This window comes from Macaca thibetana, chromosome 7 (genome assembly GCF_024542745.1).
Source record: "Macaca thibetana thibetana isolate TM-01 chromosome 7, ASM2454274v1, whole genome shotgun sequence".
NCBI classification, from domain to species: Eukaryota; Metazoa; Chordata; class Mammalia; order Primates; family Cercopithecidae; genus Macaca; species Macaca thibetana.
This window is the reverse complement of record NC_065584.1, coordinates 149649603-149672153: the sequence shown is the minus strand read 5'-3', so window position 1 is coordinate 149672153 and position 22551 is coordinate 149649603. Positions and strand designations below refer to the sequence as shown.

Below are 22551 nucleotides of genomic sequence, written 5' to 3'. Positions count from 1 at the left end.
TGGCCAAGTGGTCCTTTGGCTCCCCCAAAAGCCTGTTGCCTTCTCCAGCTGGCCTGGCCAGCCTCACTCAGAAATGATGGGCTTTTTCTTTTTTCTTTACGCTCTTCTAAAGATGTTCAGCTTTTCCAGACACCAGATCTCTGTTGTGTGTTACAGACCCTGTCCCTGGAGCAAAACAACTGGTCCAAATGGGCACAGTTTTGGTTTTGGAAAAGGTATTTGGTTTACAATAGTAAATCAGAGGCCCACAGGTGGTGCCAGAGCAATCTCAGTGGCATTACAGTCAGGGTAGTGTGGTGTGGGGTTAGCTAGGATGCACTCACTGCCCCTATCCCAACCCCTCCAGAATCTGTCAGGCTAGAGGCCAAAGGGTTTGGGAGAAGACAGGGCACTGTTTACAATCAGGACAAAAAGCTTTCCCTGATGCCCCGGTCAGCCTAGGGCAGCTCCTTTACCTATCTCTGGCCTGGGCTGGATTTGCACTCTTGGATCAAACCAAGCTCCTGGGAATTCAGTTTGTAATCAATTAGAAATTTCTCTAGCTGAGCACATCCCAATAACCACAGAAAAAGCAAGCATCTGCAGGAGTGAGGACTAGTGGCCTTGTGATTGCAACTTGACCCACTTCCAGACTCCACATCTGTCCCACTGCTCCCAGGAAGCAGCTCTCACTGACTGCTTGGGGAGGCTTGACTGCCCTTGTTGAGGGGTCAGTGTATAGCTATCTGCAGCACCGTCGCCCCAGCCACTTCAGGAGCCAGAGTGCATGCTGCTTCAACCTGACCACCAGTTCCTTTCAAACTCACAGGGAGGAGGTGCTGGGGAAGGTGAGCTGACTGGTTCTTCACTCTAGGGCACTTTCCTTGCTGTTCTCAATTGACGGCCTAAATAAATGGACTCCAGCACACAGCATCTGATGCCTGACTCCTTCACTCGCCAAACATTTATTGAGTGCCAAACCACGTATGCAAGTAGACAAGCTTTTATGAGATAGTACTAAATATACTACATGTCGTGGCATCAGACTTTGAGGAAGTGGTGGTCTTCTTAGAAAAGGCGACATCTAATTTGAGGTCTGAATGATAGCTAGGAGCTGGCCTGATGATGGTGTGGCTGTCAGGAACAAGAGGCACAAGCAGAAACAGATGTGGGGTTGGCAGGTAGATACCTCTCTTTCAGACAAGGAAACACTTCTTTTTTTTTTTTTTTTTTGAGACGCAGTTTTGCTCTTTCCCCTAGGCTGGAGTGAAGTGGTAAGATCTTGGCTCACTGCAACCTCCGCTCCCGGGATTCAAGCGATTCTCCTGCCTCAGCCTCCCGAGTAACTGGGATTACAGGTGCCTACCACCATGCCCAGCTAATTTTTGTATTTTTAGTAGAGACAGGGTTTCACCATGTTGGCCAGGCTGGTCTCGAACCCCTGGCCTCAGGTGATCCACCCACCTCAGCCTCCCAAAGTGCTGGGATTACAGGTGTGAACCACTGCGCCCGGCCTAGCAAACATTCTTGAGTTGAACTCATGATACTTAATTCCTAAGAGTCTTGCCTCCAAAATCAAATGTGCTCCTTGCTAGCTGTGTGAATTTCCCCTGGACCTCAATTTACTCGCCTATAAATGAAGGATTTCTAAAGCCTTTTTCATGATTTTCAGTGAGGCTAATAGCACCATTCCCAGCATGCTTTCAGTTCATCAAACCACTGCTGATTCATTGGTTTTTCCCCTGTGGAGACTGCACACTGGATAGACAAAACACTCATCTCAGAAAAGCCCTAGCGTTTCAGTCGCAGCCTACTGAAAACTCAGTTACTGAGTGCGAATTCTATGAAGGTGGGTACCGTATGGCAAGGAGGAGGGGAACAGGCAGGTAGATGGGCAGATCAGGTTGTTTCTGCTTACAAACAAGGGAGTTTTCAAACAATGTTCTCTCAAGTTCAAAGAGTTCTAGCAGGTGGGGGGATAACAGAAAAATGTCACCAAGATGATGGGACAAGAACAGAGTCTGGAAGGATTGAGAGGATTTACGCAAAATTAGAGGTAGTGCAGGGAGGGTGGGGTTTCAGGTAAAGGTGTTGGCTAGAGCCAAAGAATAGAGGTGGGACTGTGCACTGAGAGTCTTTTGATTACAAGTAACAGGTGTGCCAGGTAACCCTGGGAAGGACTGGAACCAAGAACTGCAGAGCCATCAGAATCCAAGTAATCACTCTCTCTGGTTTCCATTCTCTTATTTTGTCTCATGCTTAGTGGTTTTTGCTCTCTCAATTTCTAATTCAATCTTGGGTTACATGCTCTGTTTTTCAAACTGTCTCTGAATTTTTTTTTTTTTTTTTTTTTTTTTTTTTTTTTTTTTTTTTTTTTTTGAGACGGAGTTGTGCTCTTGTTGCCCAGGCTGGAGTACAATGGCGCGATCTCGGCTCACTGCAACCTCTGCCCCTTGGGTTCAAGCAATTCACCCGCCTCAGCCTCCCGAGTAGCTGAGATTAAAGGCGCCCGCCACCATGGGAGGCTAATTTTTTTTGTTTTGTTTTTTGTTTTTTTGAGACGGAGTCTCGCTCTGTTGCCCAGGCTGGAGTGCAGTGGCGTGATCTCGGCTCACTGCAAGCTCCGCCTCCCGAGTTCAACCGATTCTCCTGCCTCAGCCTCCCAAGAAGCTGGGATTACAGGCAGGTGCCACCACGCCCGGCTAATTTTTTGTATTTTTAGTAGAGACGGGGTTTCACCGTGTTAGCCCGGATGGTCTCCATCTCCTGATCTCGTGACCCGCCCGCTTCGGCCTCCCAAAGTGCTGGGATTACAGGCGTGAGCCACCGCGCCCGGCCAATTTCTCTCTCTTCTTAGTCTCTCTCTCTGTTCAGTCTACCTTGCAGTCTCTCCCTCTCACTGCCTGGTCTTTCCTTTCTGCAGGAACCCTTGATTCCGCTTGCAGATATGCTTTCTCTTTTCCTCTGGGCTCACAGAAGAAGCTGGCCACCCTATTTACATCTCAAGTCAATGAAGAGCCCTCTCTTGAAGACCGAATTTGATTGGCCCAGTTTGAATTGGGGCTCCACCTCTAGTCCAATCAACCATGGCAGGGGTGGGAAATAGAGGGAAATCCTGCTATCCAATCAAATTCCTTGGAGAGGCAATCTGCTTGGCCCAGTTGGAGTTTGCCTCTAGTCCAATCAACTGTGGCCATCGTGGGGATGCGGCATAAAGGGCAGTCCTAAGGCCGGGCACCATGGCTCTTGCCTACAATTCCAGCACTTTGGGAGGTGGAGGCTAGCAGATCACCTGAGGTCAGGAGTTCAAGACCTGCCTGGCCAACATGGCTAAAAATACAAAAATTAGCCAGGCGTGGTGGCACGGGCCTGTAATCCCAACTACTTGGGAGGCTGAGGCAGGAGAATCGATTGAACCTGTGAGGCGGAGGTTGCAGTGAGCCGAAATCGTGCCACACTGCACTCCAGCTTGGGTGACAGAGCGAGACTCCGTCTCAAAAAAGAAAAGAAAAGAGAAAAGTGTCTATTCTTTAATCGTGGGGATGCAATGCTCTATATAAGGCCATTAACTCAAGCTTCATTGTTATGTTCAGTAAATATACAGTTTGTTGAAATCTTCTACTCGGCAATTTTTCCCTATGAGTCTTCAGTTTGGTTTTATACATTTAGAGATTATTGTAATGGGTGCATATTTATTATTGAATTTTCACACCTTCTTGTGAGTTGAATCGACATTATATAGTTATGTTCTTTGTTCCTATAATGCTTTGTCTGACAGCCTATTTGTCTAATTACATAGCTTCCAACTTTTAGTATTTGCTCAGTACACCTTTTTACTTTTCATCTTGTGTCTGTTTAAAGATCTGTTTCTTGTAAATAGCATTATGGCTGGATTTTAGTTTATTTTATCCAACCTGACAATTTTAACTACTGAAGCTAGTAAATTCATATGGTGATTACAGATATATTTGGACTTGTTTTTACCATCTTAATTGGTGTTTTCTATTTTTATCACTTTTTTTTTTTTTTTTTGAGACTGAGTCTCACTCTGTTGCCCAGGCTGGAGTGCAGTGGCACAATCTCGGCTCACTGCAACCTCTGCCTCCCAAGTACAAGTGATTCTCATGCCTCAGCCTCCTGAGTAGCTGGGAATACAGGCGTGCACCACCACACCCAGCTAATTTTTGTATTTTTAGTAGAGATGGGGTTTTATCATGTTGACCAGGCTGGTCTTGAATTCTTGACTTCAGGTGATCCATCCGCCTTGGCCTCCCAAAGTGCTGGCATTATCAGCATGAGTCACTGCACCTGGCCACTTTTTCTCTTTTCCTGTCAGCTTTTGGATTAATACTTTTCTTATTCCAGTTTTCCTCGGTCTATCAACTTAAAAGTTTTACATTATTTCTATTATTTTAGTGCTTTATCTTGACTTATTATACATAACAGCATTTTTAACTCCAAACACTATTTTAAGTTTTTTCACTCTTCAAAGTAAATTTATTATTATTTTATACAATATTTCTTTAGATTTTATGTTTATCATCTCAGATCTTGCTTTGAAGGTCATTTTTCTTCTCCCCTCAGAATATCTTTTTTTTTTTTTTTTGGCGGAGTCTCCTCTGTCACCCAGGCTAGAGTGCAGTGGCACGATCTCAGCTCACTGCACCCTCCATCTCCCGGGTTGAAGTGATTCTCCTGCCTCAGCCTCCCAAGTAGCTGGGACTACAGGTGTGTGCCACTATGCCGGGCTAATTTTTCTGTATTTTTTTTTTTTTTTTTCAGTAGAGAAGGGGATTCACCATGTTAGCCAGGCTGGTCTTGAACTCTTGACCTCAAGCAATCCGCCTGCCTCGGCCTCCCAAAGTACTGAGATTACAGGCGTGAGCCTCCATGCCCGTACCCCTCAGAATATAATTTAGAAATTACTTTAGTGAAAGTCTGTTGTTAGTAGAACCATCGGGTTTTTTAAACTGAGATATAATTCACATCACATAATACTCACAATTTATTTACTTATTATATATATTTATAGGTGGGGACTCGCTCTGTCATGCAGGATGGAGTGCAGTGGCACCTTGTAGCTCACTTGCAGCCTCGAACTCCTGGGCTTAAGCTATTCTCCCACCTCAGCTCAGCCTCCTGAGTAGCTAGGACTATAGGTGTGTACCACAGTAACTGCCAAAGGGGTTCACCTTGTCTGCTGCCTAGACAGAGCCAATTCATCAAGACAGGAGAATTGCAACAGAGAAAGAGTAATTCACACAAAGCCAGCTGTGAGTGGGAGACTAGAGTTTTATTATTACTCAAATCAGTCTCCCCAAGCATTCAGAGATCAGAGTTTTTAAGGACAACTTGGTGGGTGGGGGGAAGCCAGTAAGCCAGGAGTGCTGACTGGTCAGGGATGAAATCATAGGGAGTCGAAGCTGTCTGCTTGCACTGAGTCAGTTCCTGGGTGGGGGGGGTCACAAGATCAGATGAGCCAGTTAATTGATCTGGCTGGTGCCAGTTGATCCCTCAAGTGCAGGGTCTGCAAAATACCTCAAGTACTGATCTTAGGGGCAGTTTAGGGAGGGTCAGAATATTGCAGCCTCCAGCTGCATGACTCCTAAACCATCATTTCTAATCTTGTGGCTAATGTCAGTCCTACAGAGGCAATCTAGCCCCCAGGCAAGAAGGAGGTCTGCTTTGGGAAAGCAGTTAGATCTCTTTCACTGTCTCAGTCATAATTTTGCAAAAGTGGTTTCACCACTACACTTTTTTTTTTTTTTTTTTTTTTTAAGAGATGGCATCTTGCTATGTTGCCCAGGCTGGTCTTGAACTCCTGGCCTCAAGCGATCTTCCAACCCTGGCCTCCCAAAGTGCTGGGATTACAGGTGTGAGTCACTGCACTCAGCCAAAATTCACCATTTTAAAATGTACAGTTCAGTAGTTTTTAGTATATTCACAAGGTTGTGCAACCATCATCACTTTCTAATTCCAGATTTTTTTTTTTTTTTTTTTTTTTGAGACGGAGTCTCGCTCTGTCGCCCAGGCTGGAGTGCAGTGGCGCGATCTCGGCTCACTGCAAGCTCCGCCTCCCGGGTTCACGCCATTCTCCTGCCTCAGCCTCCCGAGTAGCTGGGACTACAGGCGCCCACAACTGCGCCCGGCTAATTTTTTGTATTTTTAGTAGAGACGGGGTTTCACCGTGGTCTCGATCTCCTGACCTTGTGATCCGCCCGCCTCGGCCTCCCAAAGTGCTGGGATTACAGGCGTGAGCCACCGCGCCCGGCCTAATTCCAGATATTTTAATCCCAGAAAGAAACCAGGTACCCATTAGCAGTCACTCCCTATCCCTTGTGCCCCCAGCCCCTGCCAGCTACTTTTGGGACTACAGGCACCCGCCACCTCGCCCGGCTAATTTAAAAATATTTTTTTTTTTTTTTTTTTTTTTTTTTGAGACGGAGTCTCGCTCTGTCGCCCAGGCTGGAGTGCAGTGGCACTATCTCGGCTCACTGCAAACTCCGCCTCCCGGGTTTACGCCATTCTCCTGCCTCAGCCTCCCGAGTAGCTGGGACTACAGGCACCCGCCACCTCGCCCGGCTAATTTTTTTGTATTTTTAGTAGAGACGGGGTTTCATTGTGTTAGCCAGGATGGTCTCGATCTCCTGACCTTGTGATCCGCCCGTCTCGGCCTCCCAAAGTGCTGGGATTACAGGCTTGAGCCACCGCGCCCGGCCCAAGCTACTTTCTTTATAGACTTGCCTATTCTGAATATTTCATATAAATGGAATCATATAATATGTAGTCTTTTATGTTTGGCTTCTTTCACTTAGCATGTTTTCAAGGTTCATTCATGTTGGAGTATGTATTACTACTCCCTTTTTTTTTTTTTTTTTTTTTGAGGCGAAGTCTCGCTCTGTCGCCCAGGCTGGAGTGCAGTGGCGCAATCTTGGCAGGGTTTCACTGCAAGCTCTGCCTGACCTGGTTCACACCATTCTCTCTGCCTCAGAGTTCTCCATACTCCTGAGTAGCTGGGACGGAGTCTCGCTCGCCCTGGAGTGCTGTGGCCGGATCTCAGCCACCACGCCTGGCTAGGCGCCCGCCACCACCTCGCCCGGCTAGTTTTTTTTTTTGTATTTTTAGTAGAGATGGGGTTTCACCGTGTTAGCCAGGATGGTCTCGATCTCCTGACCTCGTGATCCGCCCGTCTCGGCCTCCCAAAGTGCTGGGATTACAGGCTTGAGCCACCGTGCCCGGCTTAACTTTCTTGATAGATTTCTTTGAAGCACAAAAATTTCTAAATTTGATGAAGTCTAATATATTTTTTCTTTGGTTGCTTATACTTCTAGTGTCTAAGAAACTTGTTGCTTAATCTAAGATCATGAAGATTTAGCCCTATATTTTCTTCTAAGAGTTTTAGCTCTTACATTTATTCTTTGATCCATTTTGAGTTAATTTTTGTATATGGTATGAGGTAAGGATCCAGCTTCATTCTTTTGCATATGGATACCCAGTTGACCTGCCACGGTTTAGTAAAAAGCCTCTTCTTTTCCCATTGAATAATCTTGGCACTTCTGATAAAAAGCAATTGACTGTAAATGTGAGGGCTTATTTCTGGACTCTCAATTATTTTCTCTTGCTCTATATGTCTATTCTTATGAAGTACCACTCTGTTTTGATTATTGTAGCTCTGTAATAAGTTGAAATTAGGACATGTGAGTCCTCCAACTTTGTTCTGTTTTTAGTTATCTGAAAATGTCCTTTATTTTGTCCTCATGCTTGGAAATAGTTTTGCCACTACACAGCTCTAGGTTGACAGTTATCTTCTAGTTTCCACTGTTAGTGTTAAGTAACATTACATCCACTTTGCTGTCCATTTGCCATTTCCTTGTTAAGTGACCTCTTTTATTCTTTTGACAGTTTTTAAAGATATTTTGTCTTTGGTATTGTGAAATCAATCTGAGTATATTTATTTCATTTTAATTATTTTGCTTAGTAAACATTGCACTTTCTGTATTATGAATTCACATATTACAAGTAGGTATATGTCTTTCATCAGTTCTGGAAAATTCTTAGACTCTTTAAATATTGCCTGTTCTCTTACTTTCTCTGCTCTTCTCTCAGAAACTATAATTAGACATGTCTTAGACCTTTTCATTCTATTCTCCACATCTCTTATCATTACATATACTCCATCTTGTTTCTGGATATGTCTTTAGATCTGTTGTTTAATCCATGAACTCTCTTTTCAGCTGGGTAAAATACTAATTCAATGTATCCATGTAATTTTAACAGTTAGGTTATTCATTTTCAAGAGTTTTTTTTTAGGTGGGGAAGATGATTATTTTTCAAAATCATCTTGTCACTTTTTTTTTTTTTTTTTGAGACAGAATCTTGCTCTGACACCCACGCTGGAATGCAGTGGCGTGATCACAGCTTACTGCAGCCTCAACCTCTTGGGCTCAAGCAATCCTTCTACCTCAGCCTTTCAAATAGCTGGGACCACAGGCATGCACCACCATACTTGGCAAACTTTTTTTGTGTGTGTGTGACAGGGTCTCACTATATTGCTTAGGTTGGTCTCAAGCAATCGTCCTGCCTTGGCCTCCCAAAGTGCTGGGATCACACTTGTGAGCCACCACACCCAGCCTATCTGGTCACTTTTGATAGTTTCCAATTGTTTAATTGCTTGCTCATGTAAAACCACTTCCTGCTGGGTGTGGTGGCTCACGCCTGTAATCCTAGCACTTTGGGAGGCCAAGGCCAGCGGATCACAAGGTCAGGAGATTGAGATCATCCTGGCTAACACGGTGAAACCCCGTCTCCACTAAAAAAAAATACAAAAAATTAGCCAGGCATGGTGGCGGGGGGCTGTAGTACCAGCTACTCGGAAGGCTGAGGCAGGAGAATGGCATGAACCCAGGAGGCAGAGCTTGCAGTGAGCGGAGATGCACCACTGCACTCCAGCCTGGGCAACAGAGCGAGACTCCGTCTCAAAAAAAAAAAAAAAAAAAATTAACTGGGCATGATGGCACATGCCTGTAGTCCCAGCTACTTGGGAGGCTGAGGCAAGAGAATTGGTTGAACCTGGGAGGCAGAGGCTGCAGTGAGCCGAGATCAGGCCACTGCACTCCAGCCTGGGCGACAGAGCAAGACTCCATATCAAAAAACAAAAAACAGACAAACAAAAAAACTCAAAAAACAAAAAACAAACAAACAAAAAGAATAACAAAACAAAACAAAAAAAATTCCAGGGGCCGGGCAAAGTGACCGTAATCCTAGCACTTTGGGAGGCCAAGACAGGTGGATCACCTGAGGTCAGGAGTTCAAGACCAGCCTGGCCAACATGGCGTAACCCCGTCTCTACTAAAAATACAAAGATTAGTCAGGTGTGATGGTGCATGCCTGTAATTCCAGCTACTCAGGAGGCTGAGGCAGGAGAATAGCTTAAACCAGGGAGGTAGAGGTTGCAATGAACCAAGATCATGCCACTGTACTCCAGCTTGGGTGACAGAGCAAGACTCCATCTCAGGAAACAACAACAACAAACCTCAATTCCTGAGTTTACTTTTGACTGCTTAAAACACTTATACAATAAATGTTAATTCCATGTAGTAACGTAAGAGTTTGCATGCATGTTCTTAGAGAATTTTATTACTTTTTGTGGGCCCAACAATGCAATAAAAAGTGTGTTTCATCCAGGAGGATCAAATAGTGAGTCCTACAGAGCATAGTGCAGTAGTTAAACGCATGACTCTAGAACCACACTACCTGGTTCTTTTATCTACTGACAGTGAAATACTGGATAAGTTATTTAACTTTTATACGCTTTGTTTCCTCAACTATATAGACTTAAAATGTACCTCATGAGGCTGTTGTGAGGATCAATTGAACATATCTATGAGTATAGTATATATTAGTCACTGGTACATAGTAACCATGACATAAGAATGTGTTGACTGGGGCTGGGCACGGTGGCTCACGCCTGTAATTCCAGCACTTTGGGAGGCGAAGGCAGGCGGATCATGAGGTCAGGAGATCAAGACCATCCTGGTTAACACGGTGAAACCCCGTCTCTACTAAAAATACAAAAAATTAGCCAGGCGTGGTGGCAGACACCTGTAGTCCCAGCTACTCAGGAGGCTGAGGCAGGAGAATGGCGCGAACCCAGGAGGTGGAGGTTGCAGTGAGGCAAGACTGTGCCACTGTATCCCAGCCTGGGCGATGGAGTGAAACTCTGTCTCAAAAAAAAAAAAAAAAAAAAAAAAAAAAAAAAAAAAAAATTTGCTGGCTAGGTGTGGCGGCTCACGCCTGTAATCCCAGCACTTTAGGAGGCTGAGGTAGGTGGATCACTTGAGCCCAAGAGTTCGAGACCATCCTGGGCAACATGGTGACACCCTATCTCTAAAAAAATACAAAAATTAGCCAGGCATGGTGGCACATACCTGTAGTCCCAGCTACTTGGGAGGCTGAGGTGGGAGGAGCGCTTGATCCTGCGAGGTAGAGGCGACAGTGAGCTGTGATTATGCTATCGTATTCCATTCTGGGCAACAGAGTGAGACCCTGTCCCCTTATTAAAAAAAAAAAAAAGAATTTGCTGTATACTGCACTGCTAGAAATGGAAGAGATTTAAAATTGTGTAGATTTAACAAGGTGATGTTTCATTTCTGTAGCACAATAGGAAACTGAGTTATTTTACAGAAGCAGTTTTCCAGAAAATTCAAACTTTTCCTCTTTATTTAAGCCATTTTTTTTTTTTTTTTTGAGACAGTGTTTTTGTTGCTCAGGCTGGAGTGCGATGGCACTATCACAGCTCACTGCAGCCTTGACCTCCCAGGTTCAAGCAATCCTCCCACCTTGGCCTCCCAAGGAGCTAGGACTACAGGCATGAGTCCCCATACCAGGCTAAATTTTATTTTTTGTACAGACTGAGTCTCACTATGTTGCCCAGGGTGGTTTCAAACTCCTGGACTCAAGTGATACTTCTGCCCTGGCCTCTCAAAGTGCTGGGATTACAAAAATGAGCTACTGCACCAGGCCTCTAAAACTTTTTAACTTTTGATTGTTTTGGGATAGAAATATAAAAGTATATAGTCTACTTTTATAAAAACAGAGACAACATAATTCAGTCTTTTCTTGATGTATTATGAATACCATTATTGTGGAAGTATAATATTAATAAAATAGCAACCAGGGCTGATACGATATATAAAAAATTTTATCTAATCCCAAATGACGCCAGACTATATACCCTTCTTGTTGAGTTCACACATCTGTTTTTGTATTTCCTTTTTTGTCAGGCTATTAGACAATCCTTTGGCTATGGTTCTAGCACCTATTCCCCCTTTCTAATTTACTCACTCATGCAATGGGGATCCATATGACCAAATTAGTATTTAAAATGAGTAAAGAGACTTACAGAATGAAATTCTGAAGGCCTAGGTATGAGTAAAGTACATGAACTTTGATATGCCAACTTTGTAATATCTACTTTGATGGCTCAGAAGCCTTTTCTCTTCATAACCTTGTTATCGATTAATTTACCCATGAGTACTACTTTACATACATAGCCAGTAGGTGCTTCTGTATATTTAACAATTGCTTACCGGTAATACATGATTATAATTGTTAATCACTTGTATTATCTAATGTTATGGTTAATGCACATGAATTGGAAATTGGAAAGGACTTATAAACCAAGAGTTCATATTCTCTCTTTCATCTCTTTTTAAGTGTTTTTTTTGAAATCAAGCAAGTTCCTCACAATGCTAAAGTATTGTGAATAGGGTAAGATCCTCAACTAACTGGCTAAAAAGCGTGACCAAAAAAGGAATTTCTTATTTTTATTTTTTTCATTTTTTATTTATTTTGTGTGAAACTCATTGTTTACTTTTATTTTTGATTTTTTATTTAAAGGAATTTTTAAAGGCATAACAGGAAAGCCATAATTCACAACATTGCACAGGAAAATATCTTTATTACTTAGTAGGCACCTACTCACTATAACAAGTGCCAAGGGGTCATTTATTCCTCACATTTAATTCTAGGAGGTCAAGAGCACCCCAATTTATAGTTGAAAAAACAGGCTTATGGAATTAACTTACCAGAGGTCACGTGGCTGGTAAGGGATTCAGCTGGGATTCACACATCAGTCCTTCTACTCCTGACATCTGTGCCCTTTAGTAAATACAAACAAGAATTCCCTAGCACTCTCTTCAAGATTTGATACACTGCAAGTTCCACTGGATTAGTTTTAAGAATGCCCCCACAGGATTCAAAGAGGGAAGGGTGGAAAGTTAGCACCATCTGCTGACCATCTCCCTGAACATCAGGATGAGACAAGAGGGAGTCTAATTGAAGACAAGGGGGACCTCATGCTATCTAAGGTTACCTCCAGCCCCCAAGGACAGGCCCAGGAAGATGATGAGCACGTCGCTATAGTCCTCTTGGTCACCCCACAATACCAAGGTTAGGTAGTGACTCCCTGAGGAAGGAAGTAGTAGAATTTGGAGGGAGCCTAAAAGACCTTGAGAAAAAAAGGCCCAGACTTCTATCAGCACAGTGGAAACATACCATTTCTGCAAATAAATCTTAGCATCTCCTGATTCTAGCATTCCAGCAATAAAAATAGATTCCTGAGCCCTCCCCCAGACTATTTTATCAAAACCTTTAGGAGAGGGGCCTAATGTATTTTAACAAACAATCAAAGTAATTCTTTTTTTTTTTTTTGAGCCAGAGTCTCACTTTGTCACCCAGGCTGGAGTGCAGTGGCTTGATCTCGGCTCACTGCAACCTCCGCTTCCCAGGTTCAAGCGATTCTCCTGCCTCAGCTTTCTGAAGAGTAGCTGGGACTACAGGCGCGCATCACTGCGCCCAGCAAATTTTTGTATTTTTAGAGATGGGGTTCACCAGGTTGGCCAGGCTGGTCTTGAACTCCTGACCTCGTGATCCACAAGCCTCAGCCTCCAAAGTGCTGGGGTTACAGGCCTGAGCCACCGCACCCGGCCACAACCAAAGTAATTCTTAAGAAAAGGAAGGATGGTGGGTCACTTCCTTAATAGAAGGCCAGATTTTTATTCCTTGACGTGAGATGTTCCTGGATAGGGGGTAGAGATTCTGCAGACCCCTAAAATCTCATCAGCTTTTGGAAGAAGATATAGAGAAGTAATGGAAACCCATATGGTGATTTGGATTTAAGTCTTGGTTCTGCTGTGACCGTTGGCAAGTCACTTAAACCCTCTGTGTTTTGATTTTCTCAGCTGCAAAACTGGAATGCTGATAATAACTATCTCATTTGGTTGTTGTGACAATCAAATGAGGAAGTGGATGTGAAAACCCTTTGTAAGTTATAAAGTTCAATACAATATGTTAATATTACCTTGAGCTTGCACCACCTACAGAGGCAGGTCCTTATCTTTTAAAATATTGAGTTCCTCAATATTTATATTTCTATCCTTCCAGGGACAATCAATATCGGCTGATATGAAGGAGCAGTGTCTGGCCATGAAAAAAAAATGTTTTTATTCAGAGGATACAAAGATTCCCAAAAGAATGATGACTCTCTGAGAGGATATGCCAGAATTTCTGGTGGAGGAGAGAAGTGAGGGTTTTTTGTTTGTTTGTTTTGTTTTTGGGGATGGAGACTCGCTCTGTCACCCAGGCTGGAGTTCACGGTTGCAATCTCAGCTCACTGCAACCTCTGCCTCCCAGGTTCAAGCGATTCTCCTGCCTCAGCCTCCCGAGTAGCTGGGATCACAGGGGTGCACCACCACATCCGGCTAATTTTTGTATTTTCAGTAGAGACAGGGTTTCACCATGTTGGCCAGGCTGGTCTCGAACTCCTGACCTCAGGTGATCCACCTGCCTTGGCCTCCCAAAGTGCTGGGATTACAGGCGTGAGCCACTGTGCCTGGTCGAGAAGTGAGATTTTTATATTTATCAAAAGAAGTCTTGGTTTAAAAAAGAAAAGCTTGAGAAACATAGTTTTAAAACCAGAAGACTCCAGATTCTCTCTTTCACTTGTTATGTGACCCTGGTCAAGTCTCTGCCTTTTTAATAGGCCTGTTTCCTCATCTAAAAAATTCAGGGCTAATATTGAGTGAGTTAGACTCACAGACTCTAATTTGTTAAAATATTTCTTGTAGCAACTCATAATGCTGGGAGGTAAAATCAAGTATAAAAGAAAAAGGGGGGCAGGCATGGTGGCTCATGCCTGTAATCCCAGCACTTTGGGAGGCCAAAGCGGGCAGATCATGAGGTCAATAGATCGAGACCATCCTGGCCAACATGATGAAACCCCGTCTCTACTAAAAAGACAAAAATTAGCTAGGCGTGGTGGCGCACGCTTGTAGTCCCAGCTACTCAGGAGGCTGAGGCAGGAGAATCGCTTAAACCAAGGAGGCAGAGGTTGCAGTGAGGTAGGATCACACCACTGCACTCCAGCCTGACCACAGAGTGAGACTCCATCTCAAAAAAAAAAAAAAAAGAAAAGAAAAGAAAAAAAAAAAAAAAAGAAAAAACAAAAGAAAAAGAGTTGTACATAAAATGAAGACATAAAAAGTTATGTGCCTGACTGGGCGCAATGGCTCACGCCTGTAATCCCAGCACTTTGGGAGGCCGAGGCAGGCAGATCACTTGAGGTTAGGGGTTTGAAACTAGCCCGGCCAACATGGTGAAACCCCGCCTCCACTAAAAATACAAAAATTAACCAGGCATGGTGCCACTGCACTTCAGCCTGGGTGACAGAGGGAGACTCTCTCTCAAAAAAAAAAAACTTATGTGCCTTCAGCTATGTAGTTCACGAAAAGTAAATAACTCAAGGAGTTAACTCCTCCAGTGAAAACTATTTGAGCTGGAAAACTGCACTTGACTTTCTTTTTAAAGCATCATTAACCTGTCAGAAAACAGCTGAAAGTAGGTGTGATGTGGAAGGGCTGAGGTGACCACAAGTATTTGCCATCACTTTCCTGGTGAAGGATCCATTTTCTCACAGGTATAATCTCAGATGGCTCTGGGTTTTTTGTTTGTTTGTTTTTGAGATGGAGTCTCGCTCTGTTGCCCAGGCTGGAGTGCAATGGCGTGATACCGGCTCACTGCAACCTCCACCTCCTGGGTTCAAGCAATTCTCCCACCTCAGCCTCCTGAGTAGCTGGGATTACAGGAGTACGCCACCACGCCCAGCTAATTTTTGTATTTTTAGTAGAGATGGGGTTTCACCATGTAGGTCAGGCTGGTCTCAAACTCCTGACCTTGTGATCCACCCACCTTGGCCTCCCAAAGTGCTGGGATTACAGGTGTGAGCCACCGCGCCCAGCCGACTCTGTGCTTTTGAACTCATAACTTGAGAGGATGGCCTGATAGGAACCTGACCAGAGGGTATCTATGCAGTGCCAAGTGAGAGAGAAGTCCATTGAGCTTCTGGAGCCCCAGCACTGTTTGCTCAGACCCCAAGTTCTGCTCCATCTCATAGCTAGTCTGCCACACCATGCAGCAAGGACACTGTTCCAACTTGTGAAATTCAGGTCAGAGAACATACACTTGTAAAACAGAACATGCTCCTTTGCCACACAGCCAAGTGGTTCCTAAAGAATGATCTTTGCCGGGCGCGGTGGCTCAAGCCTGTAATCCCAGCACTTTGGGAGGCCGAGACGGGCGGATCACGAGGTCAGGAGATCGAGACCATCCTGGCTAACACGGTGAAACCCCGTCTCTACTTAAAAAAATACAAAAAACTAGCCGGGCAAGGCGGCAGGCGCCTGTAGTCCCAGCTACTTGGGAGGCTGAGGCAGGAGAATGGCGTGAACCCAGGAGGCGGAGCTTGCAGTGAGCCCAGATCGTGCCACTGCACTCCAGCCTGGGCGACAGAGCGAGACTCTGTCTCAAAAAAAAAAAAAAAAGAATGATCTTTAACATCTGAACCATTTCTAACATGGATGTTATTTTATTTAAACTTGACCCCCCCCATGCTCAAATACCACTTGGGAAGTCTTGGTTTATCTCCATGGTACAAGTTCTCTGGTCTAAATACCACTACAAGATTTACAACATCAAAGAGCCTAGCACAAAGTTAGTGTCATGCTTATTGGGTGCTGATCCCAATATTTTATCGGTAAATTCTGACCTGCAGAGCATAGTTTTAGAGGAATGCATTGAAACTACCAAATTTCTGCTGCCTGTGTGATAAAACCATCACCAGCCTCATACCAAAGCTACATAACCTTTGTTCACATTGCTGAGGAAAAGTTAAACTAAGTTGTGTACAGCTCCCTCTGTTTTGTACTTTCTAGGGCAAAGTCTATACTCTGCTCATCAGGCAACCTCTGGGAATTCTTTTTGGGACACTCAAAAAGTTGAATTAATCATTGTTTACATTTGTAGAACTTATGTCTATTAACAATCACTTCTTTGTCCATTGTAATTTGCTTGCTTATGTACTGGATTTTATTTTATTTATTTTTTGAGACAAGAGTCTCACTTTGTCACCCAGGCTGGAGTACAGTGGTGTAATCTCGACTCACTGCAACCTCCGCCTCCTGGGTTCAAGCGATTCTCCTGCCTTAGCCTCCCAAGTAGCTGGGATTACAGGCACACACCACCATGCTCTGCTAATTTTTGTATTTTTAGTAGAGACAGGGTTTCACCATGTTGGCCAGGCTGGTGGGCCAACTCCTGACCTTAGATTACTCGCCCACCTCAGCCTCCGAAAGTGCTGGGATTACAGACGTGAGCCACCATACCCGGCCATGTGTTGTATTTCATGAAGACACCATCCCATGATTCTGCTAAGCAAACGTATTGCTGGAAGGTAAGTACTTAATCAAGTATTTACTGAATTTCTACTATGGATTCTGCCCGTGTGTGTGTGTGTGTGTGTGTGTATTGTTTTATTTATTATTTTTTTTGGAGACAGAGTCTCCCTTTGTCGCCCAGGCTGGAGTGCAGTGGCGCAATCTCGGATCACTGCAACCTCCGCCTCCCGGGTTCAAGTGATTCTCCTGCCTCAACCTCCTGAGTAGCTGGGATTACAGGCACCCACCGCCACGCCCAGCTAATTTTTGTATTTTTAGTAGAGGCAAGCTGGTCTCAAACTGCCTGACCTCAAGTGATCTACCCACTTCGGCCTCCCAAAGTGCTAGGATTACAGGTGTGAGCCACTGTGCCTGGCTCCAAGTATGTAATTAAGTACCTGCGTCAAAGAGCTCATAGTCCAATTGGGAATACAAGGCTAAACACACATCAACCTGTAAATAAAATTAAATATTCAATGATTCTGGAAATAACATAAGGATATGCTACACAACAACATAAGGATATTCCCATGTCATCATACTACCAGTATATTTTACTTACTATCTTATCTTTCTCCACTAGAATGGAAGCTCCACGAGAGGAGGAAAATTTTTTTTTTTTTGAGACGGAGTCTCGCTCTGTCCCCCAGGCTGGAGTGCAGTAGCCGGATCTCAGCTCACTGCAAGCTCCGCCTCCCAGGTTTACGCCATTCTCCTGCCTCAGCCTCCTGAGTAGCTGGGACTACAGGCACCCGCCACTTCACCCGGCTAGTTTTTTGTATTTTTTAGTAGAGACGGGGTTTCACCGGATTAGGCAGGATGGTCTCGATCTCCTGACCTCGTGATCCGCCCACCTCGGCCTCCCAAAGTGCTAGGATTACAGGCTTGAGCCACCGCGCCCGGCCCCCAAATTCATTTCTTTGCATATGAATATCCAGTTGTCTCAGCACCATTTGTTAAAAAGACTATTCTTTCTCTACTGAATTGTCTTGGCACCCTTGTCAAAAACCAATTGACTATAAATTTGAGAGTTTATTTCTGGACTCTTGGTGCTATTTTATTGATATATATGTTTACCCAGATGTCAGTACTACACTTTTTAATTATTGTAGCTTTGTAGTAAACCAAGAAAGTATGAGTCCTCCAACTTTGTTCTTTGTTTTCAAGATTGTTGGAACAGGATGGTCTCGATCTTCTGACCTTGTGATCCGCCCGTCTCGGCCTCCCAAAGTGCTGGGATTACAGGCTTCAGCCACCGCGCCCGGCCTGAGGAGGAAAATTTTTTAAACTTCAGTACTATTTCCCCAGGGTCTGGCATGTAACTAGTGGTTAATAAATATTTGTTGACTGAATGAATGCGAAGTCAATTATCTAGAATAGATAGGGAAAAGGAAGTCTTACTGGAGTGGTTCCCCTAGCCTGAGCCTTGATTTAGCAACACTCTTACTCAGCTTGCTTGTAGCAATCTATAGGTTTTGGCGAACAATCTCTTCATTTTTTTTTTTTTTTTTTTGAGACAGAGTCTCGCTCTGCTGCCCAGGCTGGAGTGCAGTGGCCGGATCTCAGCTCACTGCAAGCTCCGCCTCCCGGGTTCACGCCATTCTCCTGCCTCAGCCTCCCGAGTAGCTGGGACTACAGGCGCCCGCCACCTCGCCCGGCTAGTTTTTTGTATTTTTTAGTAGAGACCGGGTTTCACCGGGTTAGCCAGGATGGTCTCGATCTCCTGACCTCGTGATCCGCCCGTCTCGGCCTCCCAAAGTGCTGGGATTACAGGCTTGAGCCACCGCGCCCGGCCTTCTTCATTTTTATAATGAGAAGAAAATGCGACACAATTGAAAAAGAAGGTGGGGGCGGGATGAAAAGAATTTAAATTGGGTGTCAGAGGCCCTCAGTTCATTTATAAAAGGAAAGGTTTGTCCTTGACTCAATGAATTTCATACATTGTCTTAATGCAGAACTGTTTTCAAAAAAACCCCCAGTAATTAAATAGTTCAAGGCAGAGCTGCTCTGGTTGATTTTGGGGTGGCATGGTGGAGTTGGCAGGGAAGGTCCATCTACTTGGTTCCTTCACCTCTACTACAAAGCTATAGCTTCTGAGAAATTTTGCGAATATAGTTTGAAACACTGGATTGAGGGAATACTGGAGACTCTCCTCTCTCAGAATTCTATTAATGGACTCAGGGGAGGAAGACCAAAGTCTTGGTGAGGGAAGACGTGGGCTCTCTTCTAGTCTCTGCAACTATGGTGGCTCAAGACCATAGTGGTACTCCCTCACTATGCTGAGGGAGTACCAGGAGTCACCTATCCAAAGAGAGAGAAAAAATTGTGGCCTGGGCCAAGGCCAATGACCCTTCTCACAGCTAGACACAGGGACCTAGAAGCCACATTTCTCTGGACTGGATGGAGATTGATGAGGGCTCACTGACTTGTGTGACCTGGTCTTGCCTCTCCCTTTGCTGCCTCCCCATCCCCACCCGCAAAGCTCAGCAATAAAGGCACCTAAGCTCACTTGGCAATTTCTCTGGGGTTCAGAGTTAATAAGAATCTCATACACAATGTAAATACTCAGTCTGGCACCAACCCAGATGGGACAAGGGCGTGACTCACTTGTCACCAACCTCCATCCTGTGCAGCTGGTCCATCTGTTTAGCTGTGCAGAAGCAAGCCCTGCAAGAGGGCTCCAACAAAGTGTTGGGGTCGCGTGTTTCCTAAACAAAGGAACGAAGACACAAGACAAGACAAACATGGTGGCCGCCTCGAATGGCGCACTCTGCTTTATTTTATACAGTCGTTTGTGGAATGTTGCCAAGTCTCAAGACACATTGTTGTTTTTCTGACCTTTCCCAGACTTTCTGGATTTTCAAGATGTTTACACATAAACAAGCCCCCAGGGTCTGCTGTTTGCAGCTGGCTCCTTTGTCCTCCCTGTTTACAGGGAAGGAACGCCCTGCTTCATTTGCAAGAGCAGGACTTATCAGAACACCCTGCTTCGTTTGCAAGAGCAGGACTTATCGGCAACGTCTCGTTTGCACATAGTCCTCTACACAAAGCCTAACAGAAAAGGGTTTAATGAAGGGAGTATTTACTAGCGTGTGTTCAGGTTTAAGAAAATCAGTCGTGTGTTCAGGTTTAAGAAAATCAGTCGGGCGTGGTGGTTTACATCTGTAATCCCAGCACTTTGGGAGGGCAATGGGAGAGGATGACTTGAGCCCAGGAGTTCGAGACCAGCCTGGGCAACATAGGGAGACCTCATCTTTACTAAATAAGGAGGGAGGGAGGGAGGGAGGCAGGGAGGGAGACAACCCTCAAGACTGTAAAACACCCATGGACTACCAACAGCTGGAAGCTTTATCACCACGAGGCCTGAAAGAACAAGGAGAGGGAGCTGTTACCACCTAACAGTTGTTGCTTAGGTAACTAACTGACAATACCACCTCCACCTTACAAGTGATGAAACTAAGGAGAATGATAAGAGGAGGAACACAGGATGTGGAATCCCGGGGGAAGAAACTTAGTCAATCTGAAGCATCTAGCGGCTACCAAGGTACTTTAGAGACTTCCCCCGTGGATGGTTAAGCTACCATCCTCACCTTGACCTTCCCTGCCGCCCACCGAAAGTGACCGGAAGAAGAGCTTGACTATGACGACTAGGGACTACAAGTCCCGGCATGCATCTCTCCGCGTCTATCTCAAAACCGTTCAACTTTAGGATAAAAGGGCTTTTGGCAACCATGCGCGTCGGGACCTGTAGTCGCCGCCGTTGGGTCTAGGCGCTTGCCGTAGGGCACTAATTGGCGCGCCCACGGTACCGCCCCCTCGCCTTCGCCTCACGTAGCTTCTCCAGCGCGCATACGCGGCGCGTACCCACGCCCTCCGCCCCCTCCCCGGGCCTACGGCGCAGGCGCGCGCAAGCTCCGCGGGCCCGGTAGGCTGGGGGTGGGGGGAGAAGGAGGGGAAGGGAAGGGGGGTTGGGTGTCTAGTCTGGTGAGTAGACGGCTGTGGGGCACAGAAGCGCGAAGGCCTGGCAGTCGGGCAGGTGAACTCTGCACGGGGTCTAGGGCCCGCGGAAGGGTTCGGAACCGAGTCAGCGCGCCTTGCGAGCAGGATTCGCGCAGCTGAGACCCGGAGGTCCTCAGGGGGCGAAGCCCCGGCCTAGGCCTCGCGGAAATGCCCAGCTGCGGTGCTTGTACTTGCGGCGCAGCTGCCGCCCGGCTCATCACGTCCTCACTCGCCTCCGCGCAGAGAGGTAACGAAATAGTGCCACTCCTGAGCCCTCAGCCTAGGGGGAGGGGGTGGACTGGCTGGTGGGTAGGGATCCTGGGGAGGGCACGAGGCCTGCTGCACCCGGGGAGTGTGAGGGAATGGGCGGCACTTCGCCCGGCACCCACTGCTTTCCCCGTGGAATGGGGCTCTGCCGACCTCTGGAGCAGCCGTTGCTCAAATTGGAAGTAAACTCCTTCCCACGCGTCTTCTTGCGCGCTTTCAGGCCCGCTGACTTTGGGGCCGGAATGCGGCCACTTCGTAGAAACCCTGAAAGAGGCACAAAATGTTCCTCTTATTAAAAAATGCCTCCAGATCCCACTCAGCCCTGCCGGGGACTGCCGCCTGCCCCGGCCGCGGCTCTTCTTCCGCAGCCTGGCCGGGATCCCTCTCGGGCCCGTTGGGGGCTCCAGGAGGGGCTGTCCCTGCTAGGGTCCCCTAGGACTCAGGGCACCCAGCTGACCGTCCCGGACGCAAGCCGCGCGATACCAGAGATGTTACTATCACTGTGCGGCCCAGACACTGGGACATAAACAAGGTTCACAATATTTCCCGGCGTCAGGCAAGCCCCGGGGCACGCAGGACAGCGGCGGGGGAGATGGGGAGAGGTCCCGCAGGAGTTGGTTCGGAAGTCCTTGGGTGTTTCAGCAGTCCTTTGCTGGCTTTCCCAACTTGACCGGGAGGTAGTTTCCTAAGAGTGGCGCATGTTGTTTACCTTTCCTTTCTGTTTATCTGAAGCTGTGAAAGAATGGCGCCCCAGCCAAGAGAGTCTGGAAAATAAACTTTTTTTCTCTTCCTCAAATCTATGGATGTCAGATCACGAGGCTAGATCCTGTTATAATCACTGACTTCTAGACAAATTCTTTTTATTTGGACTTACCGGTTCATGACCCTTGGATGGATTTTTAAAAAGGTCCCTTTTATCTAACTTTTAAACCAATTATAAAATCCTTATTGTTTACTAAATGTATCTTCTAGTTTCTTTACCACACAAGGAGGGATTGAATGAGGTAATGTGGGCAGAAGCATTTTGTAAAATGATACATAAATGTAAGAGAGTGAATTTAATCCTAAATCATTGTTAAGCCTCAACCAGTAGATGTCCCAATTCCAGGAATTCGATTTGCAAACACTTTAAAGTGTTTTTTTAATCCATTTATGTGACATACATTAATATTTGTCGAGGGCCCACTATGTGCCAGGTCTTTTAGTGCTGGAGGTAAGAGTGGAGAATAAGTCCTCACCCTCATGTTTAAATCTAGTGGAGTAGACAAAGAATAATACAGTTTACAGTGGTTGGATGAAGTATGTGTGTGTTCTCTTTGGGCAGGGACGGCTTCTTTGAAAGTGTTCTTGATCTGTTCTAGCCAAGAGTCCGTGAACACTTTTGAATCATAGGAGATAAGCAGTTATTTTTTTTTTATTTTCAAAACGACTGATTTCTTTCTTTTCTTCTTTTCTTTTCCTTCCCTCCTTCCTGTCTGTCTTTCCTTTCTTTCCGTCTTCTTTTTTTTTTTTTTTTTTTTTTTTTGAGACAGAGTCT

At 45.5% G+C, this 22551-nt stretch overlaps 1 protein-coding gene and 1 long non-coding RNA gene across 4 annotated transcripts in view; both read left to right on the top strand.

Moving 5' to 3' along the window:
- The window catches only part of LOC126958022 (uncharacterized), a 182751-nt gene that overhangs the window by 119104 nt on the left and 41096 nt on the right, over window positions 1-22551 (top strand). The window lies entirely within an intron of this gene.
- The window catches only part of CLPX (caseinolytic mitochondrial matrix peptidase chaperone subunit X), a 40874-nt gene continuing 38847 nt past the window's right edge, over window positions 20525-22551 (top strand). For both annotated transcript variants that reach the window (XM_050795945.1, XM_050795944.1), the window contains exon 1: window positions 20525-20994. In XM_050795945.1, coding sequence (XP_050651902.1) covers window positions 20916-20994 — 79 coding nt within the window. In that variant the 5' untranslated portion in view covers window positions 20525-20915. The remainder of the gene's footprint in view (window positions 20995-22551) is intronic.